The sequence below is a fragment of the Sorex fumeus genome, unplaced genomic scaffold, assembly GCF_029834395.1.
Source record: "Sorex fumeus unplaced genomic scaffold, SorFum_2.1 ptg000094l, whole genome shotgun sequence".
NCBI lineage: Eukaryota > Metazoa > Chordata > Mammalia > Eulipotyphla > Soricidae > Sorex > Sorex fumeus.
Window position 1 is genome coordinate 32,111 of NW_026606151.1, and position 20,263 is coordinate 52,373.

Below are 20,263 nucleotides of genomic sequence, written 5' to 3' on the forward strand. Positions count from 1 at the left end.
CTCCTTCTCCTCCTCCTCCTCCTCCTTCTCCTCCTCCTTCTTCTTCTCCTCCTCCTTCTTCTTCTCCTCCTCCTTCTTCTTCTCCTCCTCCTTCTTCTTCTTCACCGCCAACAAATGGCCTCTCTGGCTCCTGATCAAGCCTTTAAATGGTCATGATCCCAGAGACTCAGGAACAAATCTCGGAATCCAGCAGGTTTTGTCAGAAATCCCTCCAGATTTAATTGTTAAAATTTCGGAACTCCAAAATCATGTGGTCACTGCTGCACCCACGTGACATCATATGTTATTCATAACCAGCAATCGAAAACGAATTGTCTACTGTTGCCTTTATGGCATATCAAGTGCTGGAGTAAAATCCCAAATAATAGTGGTGGGTCAGGTGTCAAAATATTGAAAGTAATCAAAGTAGAGAGAGATTAATGTGAAAATCATCTGCCCCACAGGTAGGGGGAGAATGTGGGATGGGGTATACCGGGGGTTTTGGTGATAGAGAATGGGCACTGGTGAAGGTATGGGTTTTTCATTGTATGACCAAGACTTTAACCTGAAAGCTTAGTAGCTGCTCTCACAGTGATTTAGTAAAGAAAATTATAAAAAATGAAAAAGTAAAGTGGAGTTCAGGCCCATTTCAATCAACCTAATCAGTGGCTGAATAAATAGCAGTACTCCTACAGTAATAAAAAAATATAAATAAATAAAAATTAAAAAGAAGACGAAGAAGAAGATGATAAAGAAGAAGAAGGAAGAAGAACAAGAAAAAGAACAAGAACAAGAAGAAGAATGAGGAGGAGAAGGAGGAGGAGGAGAAGGAGGAGGAGGAGAAGGAGGAGGAGAAGAAGAAGAAGAAAAAGAAGATGATGATGATGATGAATAAGAAGATGAAGAAGGAAGAGAGGGAGGAGGAGGAGAAGAAGAAGGAGGAGGAGGAGGAGGAGAAATAGAAGAAAGAAGAAGAATATGAAGAAGAACAAGAACAAAAGAACAAGAAGAGGAAGAGGAAGAAGAAGAAAAGAAGACTAGTCAGGAACACAAGAGGAAATATCATTTATTTGCTGAGAATATGCACCCAGGTCAAGCCTACATTCAAACTCAAACTACAGGGAGTATGGTGCCACCAGCAGGTCAACCTGTACCTGTGGGACGAATGCATCAGCAGCCTGATGGTGCCTTCAGACTTCCTGATACCTCAAAATTGCCGCTCTGCCTTTGGCTGGATCCCAAAAAATGGGGGCCAAGTTTACCAAGAAATTTAACGGCCAAAAGTTAGGTATGTGGGACCCACACCCACAAACCACCTTCAGCTCAGCTATACAAGCTCATTTATTGACCTTATTTCAGGGACCCATAAATCTCAAAAGAGATCCAAAGATGCAATTAGGGTCATTGGCACAAGCTTTGCAGGTCAGATGGCACACTCCAGGGTATATGTCAATAGTTTTTTTTCCTGGAAAAGATGGAAAAAATGGCCATGAGCCAGAGACACAGAAAAGAATCTCCGAACCAAGCAGCTCGCTGCAGAGATGCCTCTGGACTTCAAGCCAGGCTGAGTTCACCGAGGTACCTCAGATGGGGGCAGCTGTCATCCCTTCACCTGCCCCCTAAAAATACCAGTGGCTGCCAATTTCCAGAACCCAATGACAAACTGCTTTGTGGCCCACAAAAGGCCATGATCCAGGGACACACAAAAGAACCTCCAAACCAACTGAGCAGCTCGCTGTAGAGATTTCTCCAGACCCTAATTATCTGAAATTTTAGAAATCCAGAAGAAGGTGGCCACAACATCTTATGCTATTCATAACAAACAATACAAAAGAGAGTATGGGGGAGACTGTCTGCCATAGAGGCATGGGGAGGGGTGGGATAGGGGAGATACTGGGGACCTTGGTGGTGGAGGATGTACACTGGTGGAGGGTTGAGTGATTCATCATTGTGTGACTGAAACTCAAACAGGAAAGCTTTATAACTGTATCCCATGATGATTAATAATAATAATAATAATAATAATAAAATTAACATTCTGAATTTAAAACAAAAGTAATGTGGAGTTCTTGCCCAATTCAATAAACTTAATCAATGACTGAACAAATAGCAGTACTCTTACATTAAAAAAAAACCTCAAACTCCCTCTATAAGGTAAAGGTAAAGGCCCTCCCGTTGTTCGTCGATTTGCTCGAGCGGGCCCAGTAACGTCTCCATTGGAGACTTTGTTGTTACTGTGTTTGGCATATCGAATACTCTCGGTAGCTTGCTGGGCTCTCCAAGAGGGGCGGAAGAATCGAACTCGGGTCGGCCATGTTGGCTGCGTGCAAGGCAAACGCCCTACCGCTGTGCTATCGCTACAGCATACTCCCTCCCTCTATAATCTTGGCAAAATTTATTTAATCTCTTCAAGACTCAGTTTCCAGTTTCCTCATCTATAATGCGTAACTAACCTTGTAGGACTGAAGGTAAAAATTAAATGTGCTTAGTATAGTTCCTGAACATATTAAAACTATTAATGGTAGCTGTTTAGCACTGCTTTGTTAACGCCATTGTTTAAGGAACTACATTCTGTACTTCCAAAGTAGCAGCCACAGGTGGGCTCCGGGAAGGGCAGAGAATGGCAAAGACATGAACATTTATGTCAGATTAGCTAATACTAGACTGAAAGAAGACTGCTAGAATAAACTCACCTTAAGGCTGCAGAGAGACTAGAAAGGGCAGAGCACATGCCTTGCACATAGCCAACCTCAGTTTTATCCTCACCACCTCAAATAGTCCCCCAGGCCAGCCAGGAGCGATCCCTCAGCACAGAGCCAGGAGTAAGCCTGGCCATTGCCAGGCGTGGCCAAAAACCAAAAAATAAATAAATAAAATAGAGTCACCTCATTTATTTCAGGAAGCAAATCGAAGGTTAAATTTACTTTTCCAAAGGAATGTTCTAGTCATACAATAAACACAAATATTTTGAAATATATTTATTTACTGCTGTTCACACAGACGCACACAGCAAAGCTGCCAATGAAAGATAAAAGATTCTTGGACACAGACAGTCTTCCAACACACATACACACAGAGTCTCACACACACACACACACACACACACACACACACACACAAAACCAAGCTCAGGCTGACCAAACGCTTGTGGTGCCTCCAGTTCCAGAAACCAGAGCTAAGGGTGCAGCCTCAGAGAGACTCCAAGCAGGGTGCTCTGGATCACGAGGATGGCCCAGAGCCAGGCCCAGAGCCCCTGGCACCTCAGTTCTGTAGCTGCTGCACCAGGCGGGAGTAGAGGTCGTCGCCCTCCAGGAGCTGCGCCTCCTCCTGCAGCTCTCCCTGCTTCAGCACCAGGACCTGGTGGGCGCTCTGGATGGTCTGCAGCCGGTGCGCGATCACCAGCACTGCCCGGTTCCCACTGGACATCCAGTTCTGCAGCTGGAGGGGGTGGCCACAGCGTTCAGGATGGTGAGAATGGGCCAATGCTACATTCCCACCAGGCACTGTTTCTCGCAACTCAGGGGAAAGACGTGAGGATGAGAAAGTGGAATAGTGGAAAATAAGGTCCTCCCTGCCCAGATTGCTCAACTGTGCTATTGGAGTTGAAGGATGGGCAGAATGGCCTTGGAGTATCCACATGTGGGGGTGTCACCCATCACCATTTTCTCCATGTCCCCTTCCGAGAAGGTGCAGATGTTCTGATCTACCAATGGATGACGCCACTTGCCTTCCCCCTGGCCAATCCTTGCCCTCAAGTCCCACTGTTCCCATCTCCTGCCACCTGCCCCAGTCAGTACGCACAGCCTGCTCACACTGGACGTCCAAGGCGCTGGTGGCTTCATCCAGGATGAGGACTCGCGGGTCCCGCACAAGGGCCCGGGCAATGGCCAGGCGTTGTTTCTGTCCCACAGCCAACTGACTCCCTTTCTCCCCTACATCTGAGGAAAGCAGAGAAAGGCCTGAACTTGCACAGGGCCAACATGACAACTTCCTGTCCAGGAGCAGGACTGTGGCCTAGGGAACTCCACCTGCTAACTCCACTCCAGTTAGGCAGAGAAAGGCCTGGTGAGGAGGTGTGAGGAGGTGTGAGCCTGGTGTGAGGAGGTGTGAGGCCTGGTGTGAGGGCTGCTGTGAGGAGGTTGAGGCCTGGTGAGGAGGTGAGAGATATAGTGAAGAGGTGTGAGGTCTGGTGAGGATGTATAAGGCTTGGTGTGGAGAGGTTTGGTGCCTACTGAGGTGTGAGGTCTAGTAATGAAGTATGAGGCCTGATGTGAAGCCTGGAGAGGAGGCATGTGATCTGGTACAAAGGTGTGAGGCCTGGTGAGATGTAAAATCTGATGAGGAGGAGTAGGGCCTGTTGAGGAGGTGTGAGTTCTGCCAAGGAGGTTTGAGACCTGGCATAGGAGGTGTGAAGCCTTGTGAGGAGCTGTGTGGTTTGGTGTAAGGCCTGATAAGGAGGCACAAGGAAGTCTGAGGCCTGCAGAGGCTCTCTAGAGGAAGCAGCAGTGTCTGAGGACAGACTCCATCAGATGGTGGCTACAAAGTGCAAGCAACCAGGGAAGGAGAAAAGTGGAAGCCAAGGGAACAGCAACCGTCATCCCAAGAGTAAAGTCCTGTGTCTTTTTGCCACGGCACCTGTGTGCAGTCCATGTTCCATTTCTTCAATGAACTCATCAGCTCTGGCAGCCCGGGCAGCGGCCATCACCTCCTCATCACTGCAGCTCTTCAGCCCGTAGGTGATATTGTCCCTCACAGAGCCAGAGAAGAGCACAGGCTCCTGCCCAACCACAGTCACCTTTGCAGGGGCGAGGGGGGCAGAGACTGTGTGTGAGCCCCAGGCAGGCACCTCCTCCCCTCCCTGCCCTCCTCCCTCACAATGGGCTCCTGGCATCTCTGCCCACAGTGCCCCTTGCTCTCCCTCTGCTTCTCTCCTCCCTCCTGCCCCTCTCCCCCACCCACACACCTTTTGGTGCAGGTAGTGGTGCTCATATTGGTGAAGGGGCTCCCCATCCAGCAGCAGCTGGCCGGCCGTGGGCTGGTACAGATTCTGCAGCAGCGCAGCCACTGTGCTCTTCCCGGACCCGTTGGGCCCCACCAGTGCGGTCATCTGACCAGGACGCAGGGTGAATGTCAGCCCCTAGGAAAGCAAGGCAAAAGTTGGGGGGGGGGGCACATCCTTTCTCATTCTATCAGAGGTGAGATGAGCCCCGCAGAGGCAAAGGGTCAGAGGTCAGAAGTTCTGATCAGGCATAAGCAGCCAGGGGCAGGGGGCTGGCCCTCCCCGCTGAGTCTTCCTTCAAGCACCTTTAGCACGGGCTGGTCAGGGCGGCTGGGATAAGCAAAGGAGACGTCTTGGAATTGCACCAGGCCCTGCAGAGAGGACGGAGCCAGCGTGCCGGAAGGAGGCAGCTGTGGCCGTCTGTCCAGGTAGTGAAACACCTTCTCCGCAGCCCCCACGTTGCTCAGCATGTCCCCACATATGTACACCAGGGTCTGGAAAACAGGAGTGGAAGGTCATAGAATGTACATCCCAACTCCTCACTCACCCTAGGCGCGCCACCCCAGCCATGCTTCTCCCTGAGTTCGAGAGATGTTCTCTGCGCTTCATCTGCAACGTGGATGGAGTTTAATGTGGTACCAAACCCCAGCGTCAATGTGATGTATCAAATTACTTACTGAACATCAGTGGTTGATGCTGTCACATTAAAAAAAAAAGGCAGATATATGAAAAAGATGTGTGTTAAAGGCGTGATTTTGACAAGTAGAAATAGGGCCATTTACTGCTGCATTTGATGAATTTTAGTAATTATGGAATTACTAATTAATAATTAGGTGGCAGAGTCTGGCAAGCTAGCTGTGGCATATTTGATATGCCAAAAACAGTGTCAATGATGGTCTTCATTCTCCTGGCCCTGAAAGAGCTCCCAAAATGCCATCGGGCTACACTCGCACCTGACAGGGATGAATGGAGATGTTACTGGTGCCTGCTCGAGCAAATCGATGAACAATGGGGTGATAGTGATAGTGATGGAATTTTTAGACTGTGTGCTTGTATTTCATTTGCATATTTACGTTTTAGAGATAAATATCAAAATATGTGCAAGTAAAACTGTATCTTGGATTTGCTTCAAAATAATATGGATGAAGATACAAAGAAACAATAGTGGCCATGCATTGATTACAGTGAAAATGGGAGTTGGGGGACACAGGCAGCAAAGTATAGGGGTGAGGCACTTGTCTTGATGCCCCTGACCTCAGGCCCATCCCTAATGATTCCCCAAACATTCCCAGAGTGATCCCTGAGCATAATGTCTAAAGTAGGAGGCTATGAGCACTGCTGGGTGTGCCCCCCAAAGCAAAATAGAAAACAAGTGGTATTAAAAAACTCACAAATGTTTGGGCTATGCGTTAAACTATGTCAGCATGCCTCCCCAGGAGGGAAAGGGTGTCTCTCCCTTCTGCCTTCCTCTCCTCCCCCTCCCCCCCCACCAGCAGCAAGGTGGCCACCACCTCAGAGCTTATTGGAAAGCCAGGTATGAGCTGGCGGTGACGGGGCAACTGCAGTCTCATGGGAAGGGAGGCAGTACCGGCTGGTCCTTCACGCCCTACCAGGGTCATGAGTTGCCCCCCACGAGCAGCTATCCGGCACGACCATGGCTCCAGACGCCCAGAAACCAATCTCGTAATTATCTGGCTCTAGGCAGAAACCCTTCCAGACTTAATTAGTAAAATAACAGAAATCCAAAATTGCACAACTGCTATTGTGGCCACGCAACATCATATGGTTCTCATAATCACCTATAGAAAACAAATTATTTCACAATGCCTTTTCAGCAGTTCTGATAGGCCCTCCCGTTGATCGTCGATTTGCTCGAGCGGGCCCAGTAACGTCTCCATTGGAGACTTTGTTGTTACTGTGTCTGGCATATCGAATACTCTCGGTAGCTTGCCGGGCTCTCCGAGAGGGGCGGAGGAATCGAACTCGGGTCGGCCATGTTGGCCGCTTGTAAGGCGAACGCCCTACCTGCTGTGCTATCGCTCCAGCAGGGCTGGAGCGATAGCACAGCGGGTAAGGCGTTCGTCTTGCACGCGGCCGACCCAGGTTCGATTCCCAGCAGTTCTGATAGATGGGTGGAAACTCTAAACAATAATAGTGCATCTTTTGTCGAAACAATGAATGTAATCAAAGTAGAGAGAGAGTTAAGTAGAAATAATCTGCCTCACAGGCATTAGGAAGTGTGGGAGGGGGGTAGATTGAGGTTCTTGGTGATGAAAAATGAGTACTGGTGAAGGGAAAGGTGTTTGATCATTGTATGACCGAGACTTAAACCTAAAAGCTTTGAAACTTTCCCCACAGTGATCCAATAAATAAATATAACAAAAAAAAAAACTCACAAAGCTTTGTTATAATTCATCTCTTTCTTTTTTTTTATGCATGGGGGGAAAGATGGGCAAACACTACAGGGAATTCCTTTTTTTGGAAAGTTTTCTGTTGTCTATTAAAATCGAACCCCTTTCAGGAAAAATGAACCTCTTCAAGTTGACAGCCCCCTCCTGGAATACGTCTAGAATATAATGTATCGGTATGTGATGGTGAAACCTGGAAACTGGAAATATTCCTAACCTGGATTATTAGGCAGTCTCTTTTGGAGGATGGGAGGCTTTGCCACACTTGGCAGGGTTCGGGACTTTATCCTGGTTCTGAGGGATCACTCTTGGCAATGCTCAGAGACCTATGCATGGCTGGACATTAGACGGCTCACATGAACCCCATGCAAGGCAAGCACCTGTACCCCTGAGTATCGCTCCAGCCACTTGATTTGTTTTTGTGTTTTGTTTTGACATCTTATTATCTCATTCTTGCTTTGGACTACCTGGCAGGCTACCGAATGTAACCTGCCCACACGGCAGAGTCTGGCAAACTCCCCGTGGCATACCCAATATGCCAAATACCAGTAACAATGATGGGTCTCATTCTCCTACCCCTGAAAGAGCCTTGAATGTGGCACTTTTTAGAATCTCAGGGCTAGGACAAAAGAGACGTTATTGGTGCTTGCTCGAGGCAATTGACGAACAACAGGATGATCGTGATTGTGATCGTGAAAGTCTCAACAAAACTAGTTGCAAGGCAGGAGAGACCCGTGTTTGATCCTGGCATCACAGAGTGTCCCCCAAATCCCACCAAGAGTGCTCCCTGAGCTCAAAACCAAATGTCAGGCCTAAGCACCACCTGGTGTGACTCAAAAACAAACAAAAAAATAACAACAAAGAGCTGGGTTAGGTCGTTTTGCATTTGTATTTTTAAGGGAGAGAAACAAAGAAAACAAAGGTCCTGGACCCAGAAGCCCAGAGGAGCAGCAGACCCGACTCACTTGAAGGTACTGAGCCACGTTCTCCTGGTAGAGGAGGAAGGAGAGCAGCCCGCCCTGGCTCAGGGTCCCCGCCATGATCTGCCGCAGCCCACAGTTCAGCATCAGCACCTGCACCCCCAGCTGCAGCACCTGGAAGGAAGCAGGGATGAGACCACATCCATCAACACAGCCCACCCTCTCCTGCCCTCCCACGCACTTCCCCAGCCTCTCACCCTCCTCAGGAGCAAGTAGAGGGCCGTTTCCAGGTCTCTCTGCCACCTCAGCTGCCGGCATTGCTCCAGGGCAGCCCTGTAGCGACACACCTCCTCCTCCTCTGCCCCAAAGCTGCGCACTGTCTGCAGCCCACCAACAGCCTCCCTCACCACCTGGCCCGCCTTGGCCACCGCATCCTGGATCTTCTGAAGCAACTCCTGGATAGGGGGTTGGAGGATGACAGGGGGAACTGAGAACTGAGAACCAGACAGCGGAACCCCAGGTCCCATTCCAGACTGCGCCATGCTTCCCCATGACCGAGAATAATTCATGCTCTTGCTCCCTTTCCCTCTTCCGTATATTTCTTCCCAAAAGGACTGATGAGATTGAAGGAGGGGGGAATGAAGTGAGTTCTCAATGCGTGGTGGTGAAAGAGATCTGTGCTATTTTAAAGTGGTATTTGAGGTCTTTCCTACCAATCCCTGGTATCTGATTTAAGAAATAAGAGGAGAGGACAGAGCGATAGGACATTTGCCTTTTACACGTTGGACCCAGGTTCAATCCCTAGCATCCCATATGGTCCCCCAAGCATCGCCAGGAGAAATTCCTGAGTGCAGATCCAGGAGTAACCCTTGAGTATCACTGGGTGTGACCCAAAAAGAAAAAAGAAAACGAAACAAATAAAGAAGAGGAAGTTTTTCTAAGGAACCAAAGTTAGATATAGAAGGCAGAGGTGTGTTTTGAAGTCAATCAAAAATCTGAAAATCACGGTGATTCGTTAAAAAAAATTTTTTTAAACTCTGAGCATCAGAGCTAAAACCATAAAACTCTTAGATGAAAACTGGAGAGACAATACAGTGGGTAGAGCATGAGGTTCGATCCTCTGTACCACATATGTTCCTCCAAGCACTGCCAGGAGTGATCCCTGTGTACAGATCCAGGGGTAATCCCTGAGAACCACCAGGTACAGTTCACTTAACCACCCACCAACCCACATCCCAAAAAAAAGAGAAAGAGAAGAAAAATCTTACATTGAAATAAGAAGCAGTTGACCTGAGTTTAGCATGATTTCTTGGATATGACACCAACAGCACAGACAACAACAAAAGAATATCTTGGACATCATCACATCTAAAACTTTCATTAATCTGGGGTTGGAGATATGTTATAGTGGGTAGCATGCTTGCCTTGAACATGCCCAACCTGGGTTCAATCCCTGGTATCCTGCAAGATTTCCCCGAGCATCATCAGGCATAATTCCTGAATGCAGAGTCAGGAGTAACCTTTGAGCATCACCAGATGTGCCTCATTAAAAAAAATACACACATATACATACACACACATACACACATCCCCTTTCATTAATCAAAAGGTTATATTAACAGACAAAAAAGCACACCATAGAAGAAAAGAAAATATCTGCAAATTATACATCTGATAAGGGGCTAATGGCCAAAATATATAAAGAACTCCTATACAAAGAACTCACCAATTAAAAAATCATGTGTTTTTTAAATAAGGATTTGAATATGTATGCCTTCATATGTAGCTTCAAAAAGCACATTTTAAAAAGCCACTCAGTATCACATATCAGGGAAACACAAAGCAAAACAGCAATGAGGAATCAACCTTACAACCACTAGGATGACTGGTTATCAAAACAAAAAAACTGGCACACTCCATCCTGGAATTACCCACATTCCATTCAAGGTACATAATTCTTTTTCTTTTAATTTACAGTGCTCTGTCCTCTCCCTCCCACCCCTTCTCTCTCTCTCCTCCCTTTCCTTTCTCTCTCATAATTCTAAATTAAACTTTTACTTCGCACACACACAAAATAACAAGTGGAAGAGGCTATGAATAAACAGAAATACTTGTGTATTATTGGTGAGAATGTAAAATGGTGCAGTTGCTATGGGAGAAAAAGTATGGAGGCTCTTCAAAGTATTAAAAATAGAATTTCCATGTGATCCAGCAATTCTATATCCAGAGAGATATTCCCCCAAAAAAGCTTAAAGCAGGAGCTGAAGCGATATTACCGCGAGTAGGGCATTTGCCTTGCACACGGCTAACCTGGGTTCGATTCCCAGCATCCAATATGGTCCCCCGAGCACCGCCAGGAGTAATTCCTGAGGGCAGAACCAGGAGTAACCCCTGTGCATCACCGGGTGTGACCCGAAAAGAAAAATAAAGTTTAAAGCAAAGTCTCCCAGAGATGTGTGTGCATCATGCCCATTACTGCCTTATGATTCACTTGCCAAATCCACAGACAAATGAATAAACAAATAAACATTCAGCCTTTGCAAAGCAGAAAACTCTGATTTATGCTACAACGTGGATGACACTGAAATAAGCCAGTCACAAAAGAACAAGACACACAATCTCATTGCATGAGATGCCCGCCTAAAGAAGTCAAACTGGAAAACAGAAATAGAGGAAAAGTGGCTGGGGGGCGTGGTGGCTGGTGTGGGGGTCGGGGGGTCGGAAATGAAGATCTGCTGCTTAACTGCTGTGTGCTTTCAGTTTGGGAAAAAGAAAAACGTTTTGGCGTGGTTGGCGGTGGTGGCTGCACAGCAATGAGAATGTTCTTTATACCATTGAAACGTCATGTGTGAAAATGCTGAACACAGCTTGATCCTATCTATATTTCACTGCAATGAGAAAAAGATTGGAAGGAGATGCTAGAACAAACATTCAGGCTCCTGAGTGTGTAAGGCACTTCCTCTCCATGCTGGGCAATTCCTCCTGCTGGACGTGGATGGGAATGCTCATGATGAAAATCCCTCTTAGATAACATTTTTAATCCTCAGTGGGAAAGATACATCTGGACCCTTGGAGAGTCTAATGAAAACTTGTCCTTTCCCCACCTCCAGAGAAGGGGGATCTATTTGTGCCCTCCTTCCCCCTCCCCTGTTCTCACCCCCAAGTCTCTCTCTCTCTCTTTCTCTCTCTCTCTCTTTCTCTCTCTCTCTCTCTCTCTCTCTCTCTCTCTCTCTCTCTCTCTCTCTCTCTCTCTCTCTCACACACACACACACACACACACACACACAGTGTCCCAAAGGGATCACAGTGTCCCAGCGGGTCATGGACCCCTAAAGCCATAAGAAATGCTGGTCTGAGGACTATAAACCCGCAGAGGAGCTCAATGCTTCCTGGGGTGCTCTGGCAGGCAGGTACCTGATGGCGAACATTATAGACCTTCTCAGCGGCTGTCATGAGCGGCACCTCCAGCAGAGAGAGGAGCGTGAGTCGCGGGGACAGGCTGAGCATGAAGCCGTACAGCCCCACCACATTCACCAGGCTCCGCAGAAGCACATTGGCGTTGAGAGGGAGCCAGCAGCTCATGAGGGTGGTGTCTGAGTTCAGCCTGGAATTCAGCTCCCCTGGGGAGGTCAGAGCAGATGGGGAGGCCATATGCAATGCAGGACCACCTCCAAACTCCCCCCTGACCTTCCCTCTGAAACAGCCTCCTCCCCTAAACACCCTCCCTCACCTGCAGAGTCTGTGACCATCACTACAATGACCCCAAGAGGGAAAGACAGCCCAGACCCTGGTGTCATGGCACAGGAGATGTGTGTGCATGGAGGGAAATTAAGGGGAAAAATATCGGGGCTTAGGGGGATCCCAGACCTGCACTCCTGGCCTCACCTGTCTTCGTGTCCTGGAAGAAACCAAGGTCCTGGCGCAGAAGGGAGGAGAAAAGCTGCTCTCGGACCCGCAGGTTGATTCTAGACATGATCAAGGTGAAGACGCTTCCTCGGCAGCCAGCACACAGAGAGCTGCAGGGCAAGAGGGGGCAGTGGGTGGGTGAAGGGGACAGAGAGGCAGAAAAGGAGGGAACTGAGGAGAGAAGCAGGGAAGAAAGCATGGGACGAATGGAAGCAGAGAATGAGGAGCAAGAGAGGGGCAACCAGAGGCACAGGAAAAATTAGAGGAAGAAAATGAGGATGTATCCAGATCACACAGCTTCTTCTCCCGAAAGGAGAAGAATGTTTAACATGAGGCCCCCATAGCCATGCCACTGGACTCCGTGCCAGGCTGTTTCACACAGGGCACCCCAGAGGGGGCGGGTGAGAGCCCTCCCCGCCCCAAGGGACCCAGCCCCGGCAGCCAGAAACCTCCACAATCCAACTGCCGCCACATTCAAGGCCATTCCCCAGGCGCTTGGGCCGATATGACTAAACATATTCCTGGACACATCATAAAACACTCCCTATCCATGCTCCATAAATACCACACCACATTTGATGGGGTTCAGACAGTAGGCAACAAATCATAGAAGGAAATATATATATGCATATATACATATTTTCAGGTATGTATACCAAAGCTCACATAACCCCAACTTTAACAACATGTTAGTGATACCCTATAGAATGTCTTAACGGCTTGTGCCAAAATAGAACAATCTTCACACTGTTTCCCATATGAACACTTTTTTGTAAGCATCTATTCAGCAGATCTTCATAATAGACAATACAAAATATATTGTTTCAGTTGTGTTTTGGGACAGGGATTGGGGTTTGGGATGGAAACATCCCGAATTTGGTGGTGGGAAGGTGTAATGGTGGTGGGATTGGTGTTTGAATATTAAATATAATCAAACATTGTGAATTAACTTATAAAATTTTTAAAAAATCTTAAAAAGTAATGTGGAGTTCCTGCCCAATTCAGTCAGCTTAATCAATGGCTGAATAAATAGCAGTACCCCTACATTATAAAAAAAATGAGGACATTTGAGCAAAATCAATTCACAAAAAATTTGCAACCGTCTATGGACTCACAAGGTAAGAACACAGAAGAAGGGATGAGAAATGGCCTCTGGCCAGCTTCTGGTCTGACCCCCTAGGTGTTGTCCTTCCAGCTTCCCCTCTGCCTGGGTCTCTTTCCTCCCCATACCCCAAGTCCCTCTTCCCTCCCCAGATCCTGCCTACTAGGAACCAGGGCATGGACCCCCGGCCATCCCTTCACATAAGCCCTAGAGTCATTCTGTTCCTCATCCTTACAATCCCTTAAATTGGAGAATTCCTATTTGACAAACTAAAATTTATAATAAAACAATTACAAGGGAATTGTGAAAGTACAGAAACTGATATTTTACAAATGGATTTCTAGTACAAATCTAGGAACTCTGGGTAGAAGGCCGTTGGCATAGTCATACAGGGATGATGGTTTGGACTTGATCATAGTGGGAATGCAGAGAAGAAAGCCATAGGAGAAAACTTTTTGTTTATTTGCTTGTTTGACAGTACCAGGGACCTCATATATGCAAGGCAAGTCCACTATTGCCAGCCCCAAGGAGGAACATTTTTTGTTGTTTCTTTGTTCTTTGTTTGGTTGTTTTTTTGTTTGGGGGTCACAATTGACTGTGCTCAGGGCTTACTACTGGCTCTGCACTCACGAGACACTCCTGGTGGTGCTCAGGGGACCATATGGGATGCTGGAGATCAAACTCGGGTCAGCTGCATGCAAGGCACCTTACCCACCGTACTGTATCTCCAGTTCCAGAGAGAAACATTTTGACAGTAGAAGATGACAGGGTTAGAAGATGAAAAAGGCCTCAAGCATTCTCCTATTCGAAGTCTGGGATATGATGGTTCTGTGAAAGGAAGTAAGAGACAGTCAGGAGAGAGAGTGGTGCATTTCAAACTCTGGGTATGTGGAGTGTGAGACAATGGTTGTCACCAGAGAGTAGAGAAGTCAAGTGGGTAGAAATTGTAAGACTATTTCTGAGCACTGGCAAGGGGCTCTGGGAGTCTGCAGAGATGAGATGAGTTAGCCAGCAGAAAAAATATTCCCTTATTGTTAGTTTGGAGGTTACACTAAACAGTACTCAGGAGCTATTCTGTGCTCAGCGGTTGCTCCTGGCAGTGCTGAGGGACCCGGTTGTACCAGCTAGCTCCAGGGTAAGGAGAGACATCTGCACGACCTAGGGAGTGAGGACCTCCTTGGGTACCCGGGAAAGCAAATGCAGACGAAAAGAATAAAGGTGCTAGGGGGAAAAGTGAACATTTCAGAGTAAGATCTCTGGGGACCCACAAGGCACAAAGAAAATCAACAGGAAGAAAACTATCCTCTAAAGAGAGAAAAGCTCGGAAACAAACTCTGAAAAGCACAAAAGAGATACTGAATTTCAAGGAGGCAGAAATGTTGAGAATCAACCAAGAGACATTTCATTTGACACACAAACTTCTTTTTTTTTTTTTTAACTTGGGGCTACACCCTGCAGTACTCCTGCAGAGTTGGGCTACTCCCAACTCTGGAGATCACGCAAAGGTCAAGTCAGAGATCTAACCCAGATTAATCCCACATGCATAGTGGGCACTTCAGCCCACTGTTCATCCTCCCAATCCACACAAACTCCTTCTATATGACATGCATTTAAGTTTGTATCTAAAAACTTTGAAAATGCTAGAAAAAAATGGGGGTATAAGAAATGAACTGATGTTGAAATACAATTGGGGATTTGAAAAAAACACAGATACATATTTCCAGAATTGATGCTTTGGGGCTAGTAAAGTGGGTAAGGCATTTCCCTTGCCATCCGCCTTCCCTGGTTCCATCCATGTGACAATGGTCCCTTGAGCACAGAGCCAGTACTTAGCCCTGGACACCTCTCTGTGTGTGCCCCCAAACAAGCAAACAGAATTGGTGCTTTGTGCACACAGAAAGGTTTGGAATTAAGAGTAGGAAAGTGAAGCCCCTGCAGAGAATTGGGGGCTCACAGTGGTACCCATCACCTACCTTCCAATGGAGAAGAGAGACATGAAGAAGATGGCACTGACAAAGGTGTCTGGGTCAAAATCCCCTCCCAGGATGTCAATCACGCGGCCAGAGTAGTGCGGGATTAAAGTCTCCCCTGCAGACGCACAAAGAGCCAGGTGAACGCGCTGGGTCTGGGGGCTTCCCCCAGACCCCACTCTCGGGCCCCTTGGGACTCACCGAGCACCGCGAGAATGAGGAAGATGAAGGCGGCCCCGAGGAGGGGCAGGTCGGGCCTGGAGAGCTTCAGCAGCCTCCACATCAGGGCTCGGTTGTTCTTGCGGTCCTGCTCCTGCTCCGCGGGGGCTCCCGGGGGGCTCAGCACGGCCCACGCGACCCAGGCCAGCCCCGCAGCGCCGTAGCCCAGCAGCAGCCAGGTCCAGGGGGCCGAGGCCACGCGGAGAGGGGGCGCGCCCAGGGCCCCGGGGACCAGGGCCCGCAGGGACACGAACAGCGGCGTCAGCAGGCCGAGCAGGGCGGGCGGCGACCCCCTCAGCCCGCGCAGCCCCGCCAGCCCGAGCAGTCCCCACAGGCCCCCGAGTCGCAGGGCCCCCTCCAGCCACAGGCCAACTAGCCCCCCGGGAAGAAGTGCCCCCAGGGACCCCCGCAGCACCCAGAGCAACGCCGTGTCCGCCAGCAGCAGGAGCGCCCAGGGGCGCGGGTCAGGGAGCCCCATGGCAGTCGTCTGGGGTAAAAAGTGAAGAATTAGGGAATCCAGGCCCCTTGGATCCTCCCGCGCCCCGCCCGGTCACTGACTCCTCTCTCACCCACCCTGCACCCAAAGGGTCCCCTGGTTGCCCCGTGCTCATCAGCACCTGCTTCCTAAACAGGAAGACCCGCCGCAGGTCGGAGCCTCATCCTTTAAAGGCACAAAATTCAAATTAAAATGCTTAGTGGCTTAGAGATGACCCAGCCGGCAGGACACTAGCCTCACACGCAGGCGCCCCGGGTTCGGTCCCCGGCACCCCATAGGGTGCCCCGAACCCCGCCGGGAGTGAGCCCTGAGCGCAGAGCCAGCAGGACGCGCCGAGTATCGCCGGGTGTGGCCCCAAAACAAAACAAAAAAAATTAAATGTTTTAAGTTTCTCCTTTCCTGCCCAGCTGCGGCCGCCGAGTCCCAGCGAGCTGGGGGGTTCCCACCCCGAGGGACCCACTCTGGGCTCCGGGGGTCGACAGGGCCCGCTATCGCTCCGGCTTCCCGGCATATGCACTCACCTACTAGAACCCGCAGCTCCTTTCCGTGAACTGAGTTCTAAGATCTTTTCGTGAACTGAGTTCTGAGACGAGCTTCCCGCAGTGTCGCCCGCCTACACCTGGCGACCTGGGTCCGCGTTTCCCAACCAACTTTCGCTTTTCCTGAAGAGGCCATGGGCGAGGTGGCCAGCAGGGGGCGCGCGAAACCTGCAGACGGAGAAGCCGCTCTCGCTCTACAGCCTCCAGTCTTTCCAGAACTGCACCAGCAACTGATTCTGGAAAAGCACTGCAAGCTTTTTACATTGTCACTGAGTGAAACAAAGCGGTTTCAAGGATGGGCTGCTTTGCAATGGGACAACGGGATTGATTGACCTTAAGTTCTGACTCCTTCAAGCTCTGATCCTTTTTGAGAGCTGATCCACCCTCTTACCCACGCCCTAGATCCAGTGTGGAACGGGAGCTAAAAACTGCCCGATATTTTTTTTGAGAAGGTTATGGTGCTGAAAGGTGGTAAAAGTGTTATGTATGAAACCCTATCAGCAAGGGTACTGTAATCCACAGTGCAATATATATATATGTATATATATATACACACACACACATATAAACACATGTATATCATATGTATGCGTATGCATATGTATCCCTCTCAGAAAGACTGGCAAGCTACCGAGAGTATTCCGCCCGCACGGAAGAGCCTGGCAAGCTATCCGTTGTGTATTCGATATGCCAAAACCAGTAACTACAACTGGTCTCATTCACCTGACCCTGAAGGCTTCACCGACATGGCAGCACTGAGAAGGATGAGAAAGGAGAGGCTGACAAAATCTCAAGGCCGACCTAGGCTGCCACAACGAAGGAAGACAAAAATGATCGTCTGTACTTTCAATGCACGTACGCTAGCATCAGATGCATCCATCGAGGACCTGATGGTACAAGCGCAAATGATCAAGTACGACATCATTGGTCTGACCGAGACAAGAAGGCACGAATCTCACCATGCCGTTTTCGACACTGGAGAAGAATTGTTCCTCGGAACATGCGATAAAAGAGGTGTTGGAGGCGTCGATGTCCTTGTCAACACAAACTTGGCCGAGAGCATTGATTCATTCGAATGCCTAACAACCAGAATCGGACGTTTACATTTGAATAGATGTGGCTCACTGCCTGCAGTTTCTATCTTCGTTGTCTATGCACCAACATCTCATTATGATGAAAGAGAAATCGAGAAGTTCTACATGGAGCTAGAGAAGTTCTATAAAGAAGACCACACCTTCTACAAGATCATTGTGGGTGATTTTAATGCCAAGATAGGACCGAGAAGATCAGCTAAAGAATTTCACATCGGGACCCATGGCCTAGAATGGAACGAACAGGGTGAGAGACTGTCTGAGTTCATCATGTCGACCAAGACCATTCATGGTAACTCACAGTTCCAGAAGGCAGAATCTAAACGATGGACATGGGAGTCTCCCGGTGGACGATTCCACAATGAAATAGACCACATCATATTCAATTAACGGTTTTGCCTGACTGATGTCGCTGTTGTCCCAAAATTTCGAACGGGATCGGACCACCGTCTCCTTCGTGCAAAATTCTACTTCACAGAGCGGGGAGAAAGGGCTGCAAAGTTCAAAAAGAGAACTCCCAGAATGACTACCAACTGGGAACTCTTTGGTACTATTGCGGCAACATGGAAAGATGCCATTGTTGACAACATTGACGAGGAATACGATCGACTGGTTCAGGAATGCCAAGAGAGAGATAGCCACAAAAAATCGCCTATCTTCGAAAACTCTTGAGCTAATTCGCCAGCGTGGTTTGGCGCATGCCTCAGGCAACCACAAGCTAACATCTGAGCTTGCAAAGCAGTATAGAGATGCAATCAAGGAAGACCTCAAAGAGAGAAGAGCAGAAGTACTGGTAGATGCGGCAGAAGCCGGGAAAAGTATTCGTAATGCCCGCCTGTCCTTCGCCAACTACAAGACCAAGATGACTGCCCTCCGACGTCCTGATGGATCCATCACATCCTCCAGAACGGCAATGGAGAAGATTATCCATGACTTCTACTCAAATCTCTTCGATAGCCATGTCCACTTGCCGACATACCAAATTCCACAGGATGGATATGTCGTTCCCAATGTTCTCCCTTCCGAAATCCGACACGCCATTTCATCGGTAAAGAAACAAACAGCACCCGGCCCAGAAAAGGTCAGACCTGAACACCTGAAGAACCTGCCGTCAGTACTCATCAATACACTGGCTTGGCTCTTCACTCGCTACCTGTCTGAATGCAAGGTTCCATCCCAATGGAAAACCAGCAGGACCGTACTACTGTTCAAGAAGGGAGACATCCATGACATTGGCAACTATTGCCCGATCTGCCTATTGTCTGTCATCTACAAATTGTTCACTCGAATCATCCTAAATCGGATTGGCAGAACACTAGATGAAGGACAACCATGCGAGCAAGCCAGGTTCCGCAAAGGATTCAGCACCATCGACCATATCCACACGATAACCAAGCTCATTGGGGTTTCTCGGGAGTTCAAGATGCTGCTCTGTTTAATGTTCATTGATTTAAAGAAGGCCTTTGATTCTGTTGAGATGGAAGCGGTCATTGAAGCCCTAGCCAATCAGGGCATTCAAGCCCAATACATCAGGATCCTCCGTGAGCTGTATTGCGGATTCACTACCAGGATCTCACCATTCTACAAAGAAGTGATCGTTGATGTCAAGAGAGGGGTGCGGCAGGGTGATACCATTTCACCAAAACTCTTCAGTGCCACCCTCGAGAACATCATGCAACGACTGGAATGGGAAGGAATGGGAGTGAAGATAGATGGTCGGCAACAACACCACCTCCGCTTTGCTGATGACATTGTTTTAATAACACCAAACATCAGCCAAGCGGCACAAATGCTGGCCGACTTTGACCGTGAGTGTGGAAAGGTAGGACTACAGCTGAATCTTACGAAGACAATGTTTAACAGCCTCGTTCCTGAGGCCCCATTCGCTCTCAATGGAACGACCATCTCCTAATGCAACAGCTATGTGTACCTAGGTCGAGAGGTCAACATGACAAATGACCTGGCACCCGAGCTGCGCAGGAGGAAGAGAACGCCTTGGAACGCCTTCAAGAACTTTGAAGAAATAGCTAAGAGGACGAAGAACCTCCGGCTCCGGGCACATCTCTTTGAGTCCACTGTTCTTCCTGCATTAACATATGCCTCAGAGACCTGGGCCCTACGCAAACAAGATGAGAATGCTATTCAGGTCTCCCAAAGAAGAATAGAAAGAGCTATGCTTGGAATATCACGTTTCACTCAAATCAGAGAAAGAATCCGGAGTTCTGACATCTGTCGACGATCAAGAATCAGGGACGCTGTCTCATTTGCCAAGGTGTCGAAAATCAGATGGGCTGGTCACGTAATGAGATTTAAAGACGACCGCTGGACTAGAGCTGTTACCGACTGGATTCCACGGGATGTCAAAAGACCGCGTGGCCGCCCACCTACCAGATGGTCAGACTTCTTCGTCAAGATCATGAACGATAGGTTTGAGGCTCTTCATGTTCCCGGAGCGAACAGATGCCATTGGGCTACACTAGCACGCGACAGGGACAAATGGAGACGTTACTGGCGCCCGCTCGAGCAAATTGATGACTAACGGGAAGTTAAGTGATAAGATTAAGTGATGCATATATACATATATGTACATACATACATAGTATATATGTTTGTGTGTATGAATATATGAGTGAC

The 20,263-nt window shown here is 48.5% G+C and overlaps 1 protein-coding gene across 1 annotated transcript; it reads right to left on the reverse strand.

Moving 5' to 3' along the window:
* Positions 1-3,109: 3,109 nt before the first annotated feature.
* On the reverse strand, positions 3,110-16,619 carry LOC130040300 (antigen peptide transporter 2-like). The gene is made up of 12 exons (XM_056132331.1): positions 16,521-16,619; positions 15,486-15,990; positions 15,288-15,402; positions 12,192-12,322; positions 11,721-11,926; positions 8,564-8,761; positions 8,352-8,480; positions 5,284-5,472; positions 4,943-5,116; positions 4,615-4,774; positions 3,781-3,917; positions 3,110-3,417 (listed from the first exon to the last, which is right to left on the reverse strand). The coding sequence occupies exons 2-12, from the start codon at positions 15,979-15,981 to the stop codon at positions 3,241-3,243; spliced, it is 2,112 nt and encodes a 703-aa protein (XP_055988306.1). The 5' UTR covers positions 15,982-15,990; positions 16,521-16,619; the 3' UTR covers positions 3,110-3,240.
* Between the last annotated feature and the right edge of the window lie 3,644 nt (positions 16,620-20,263).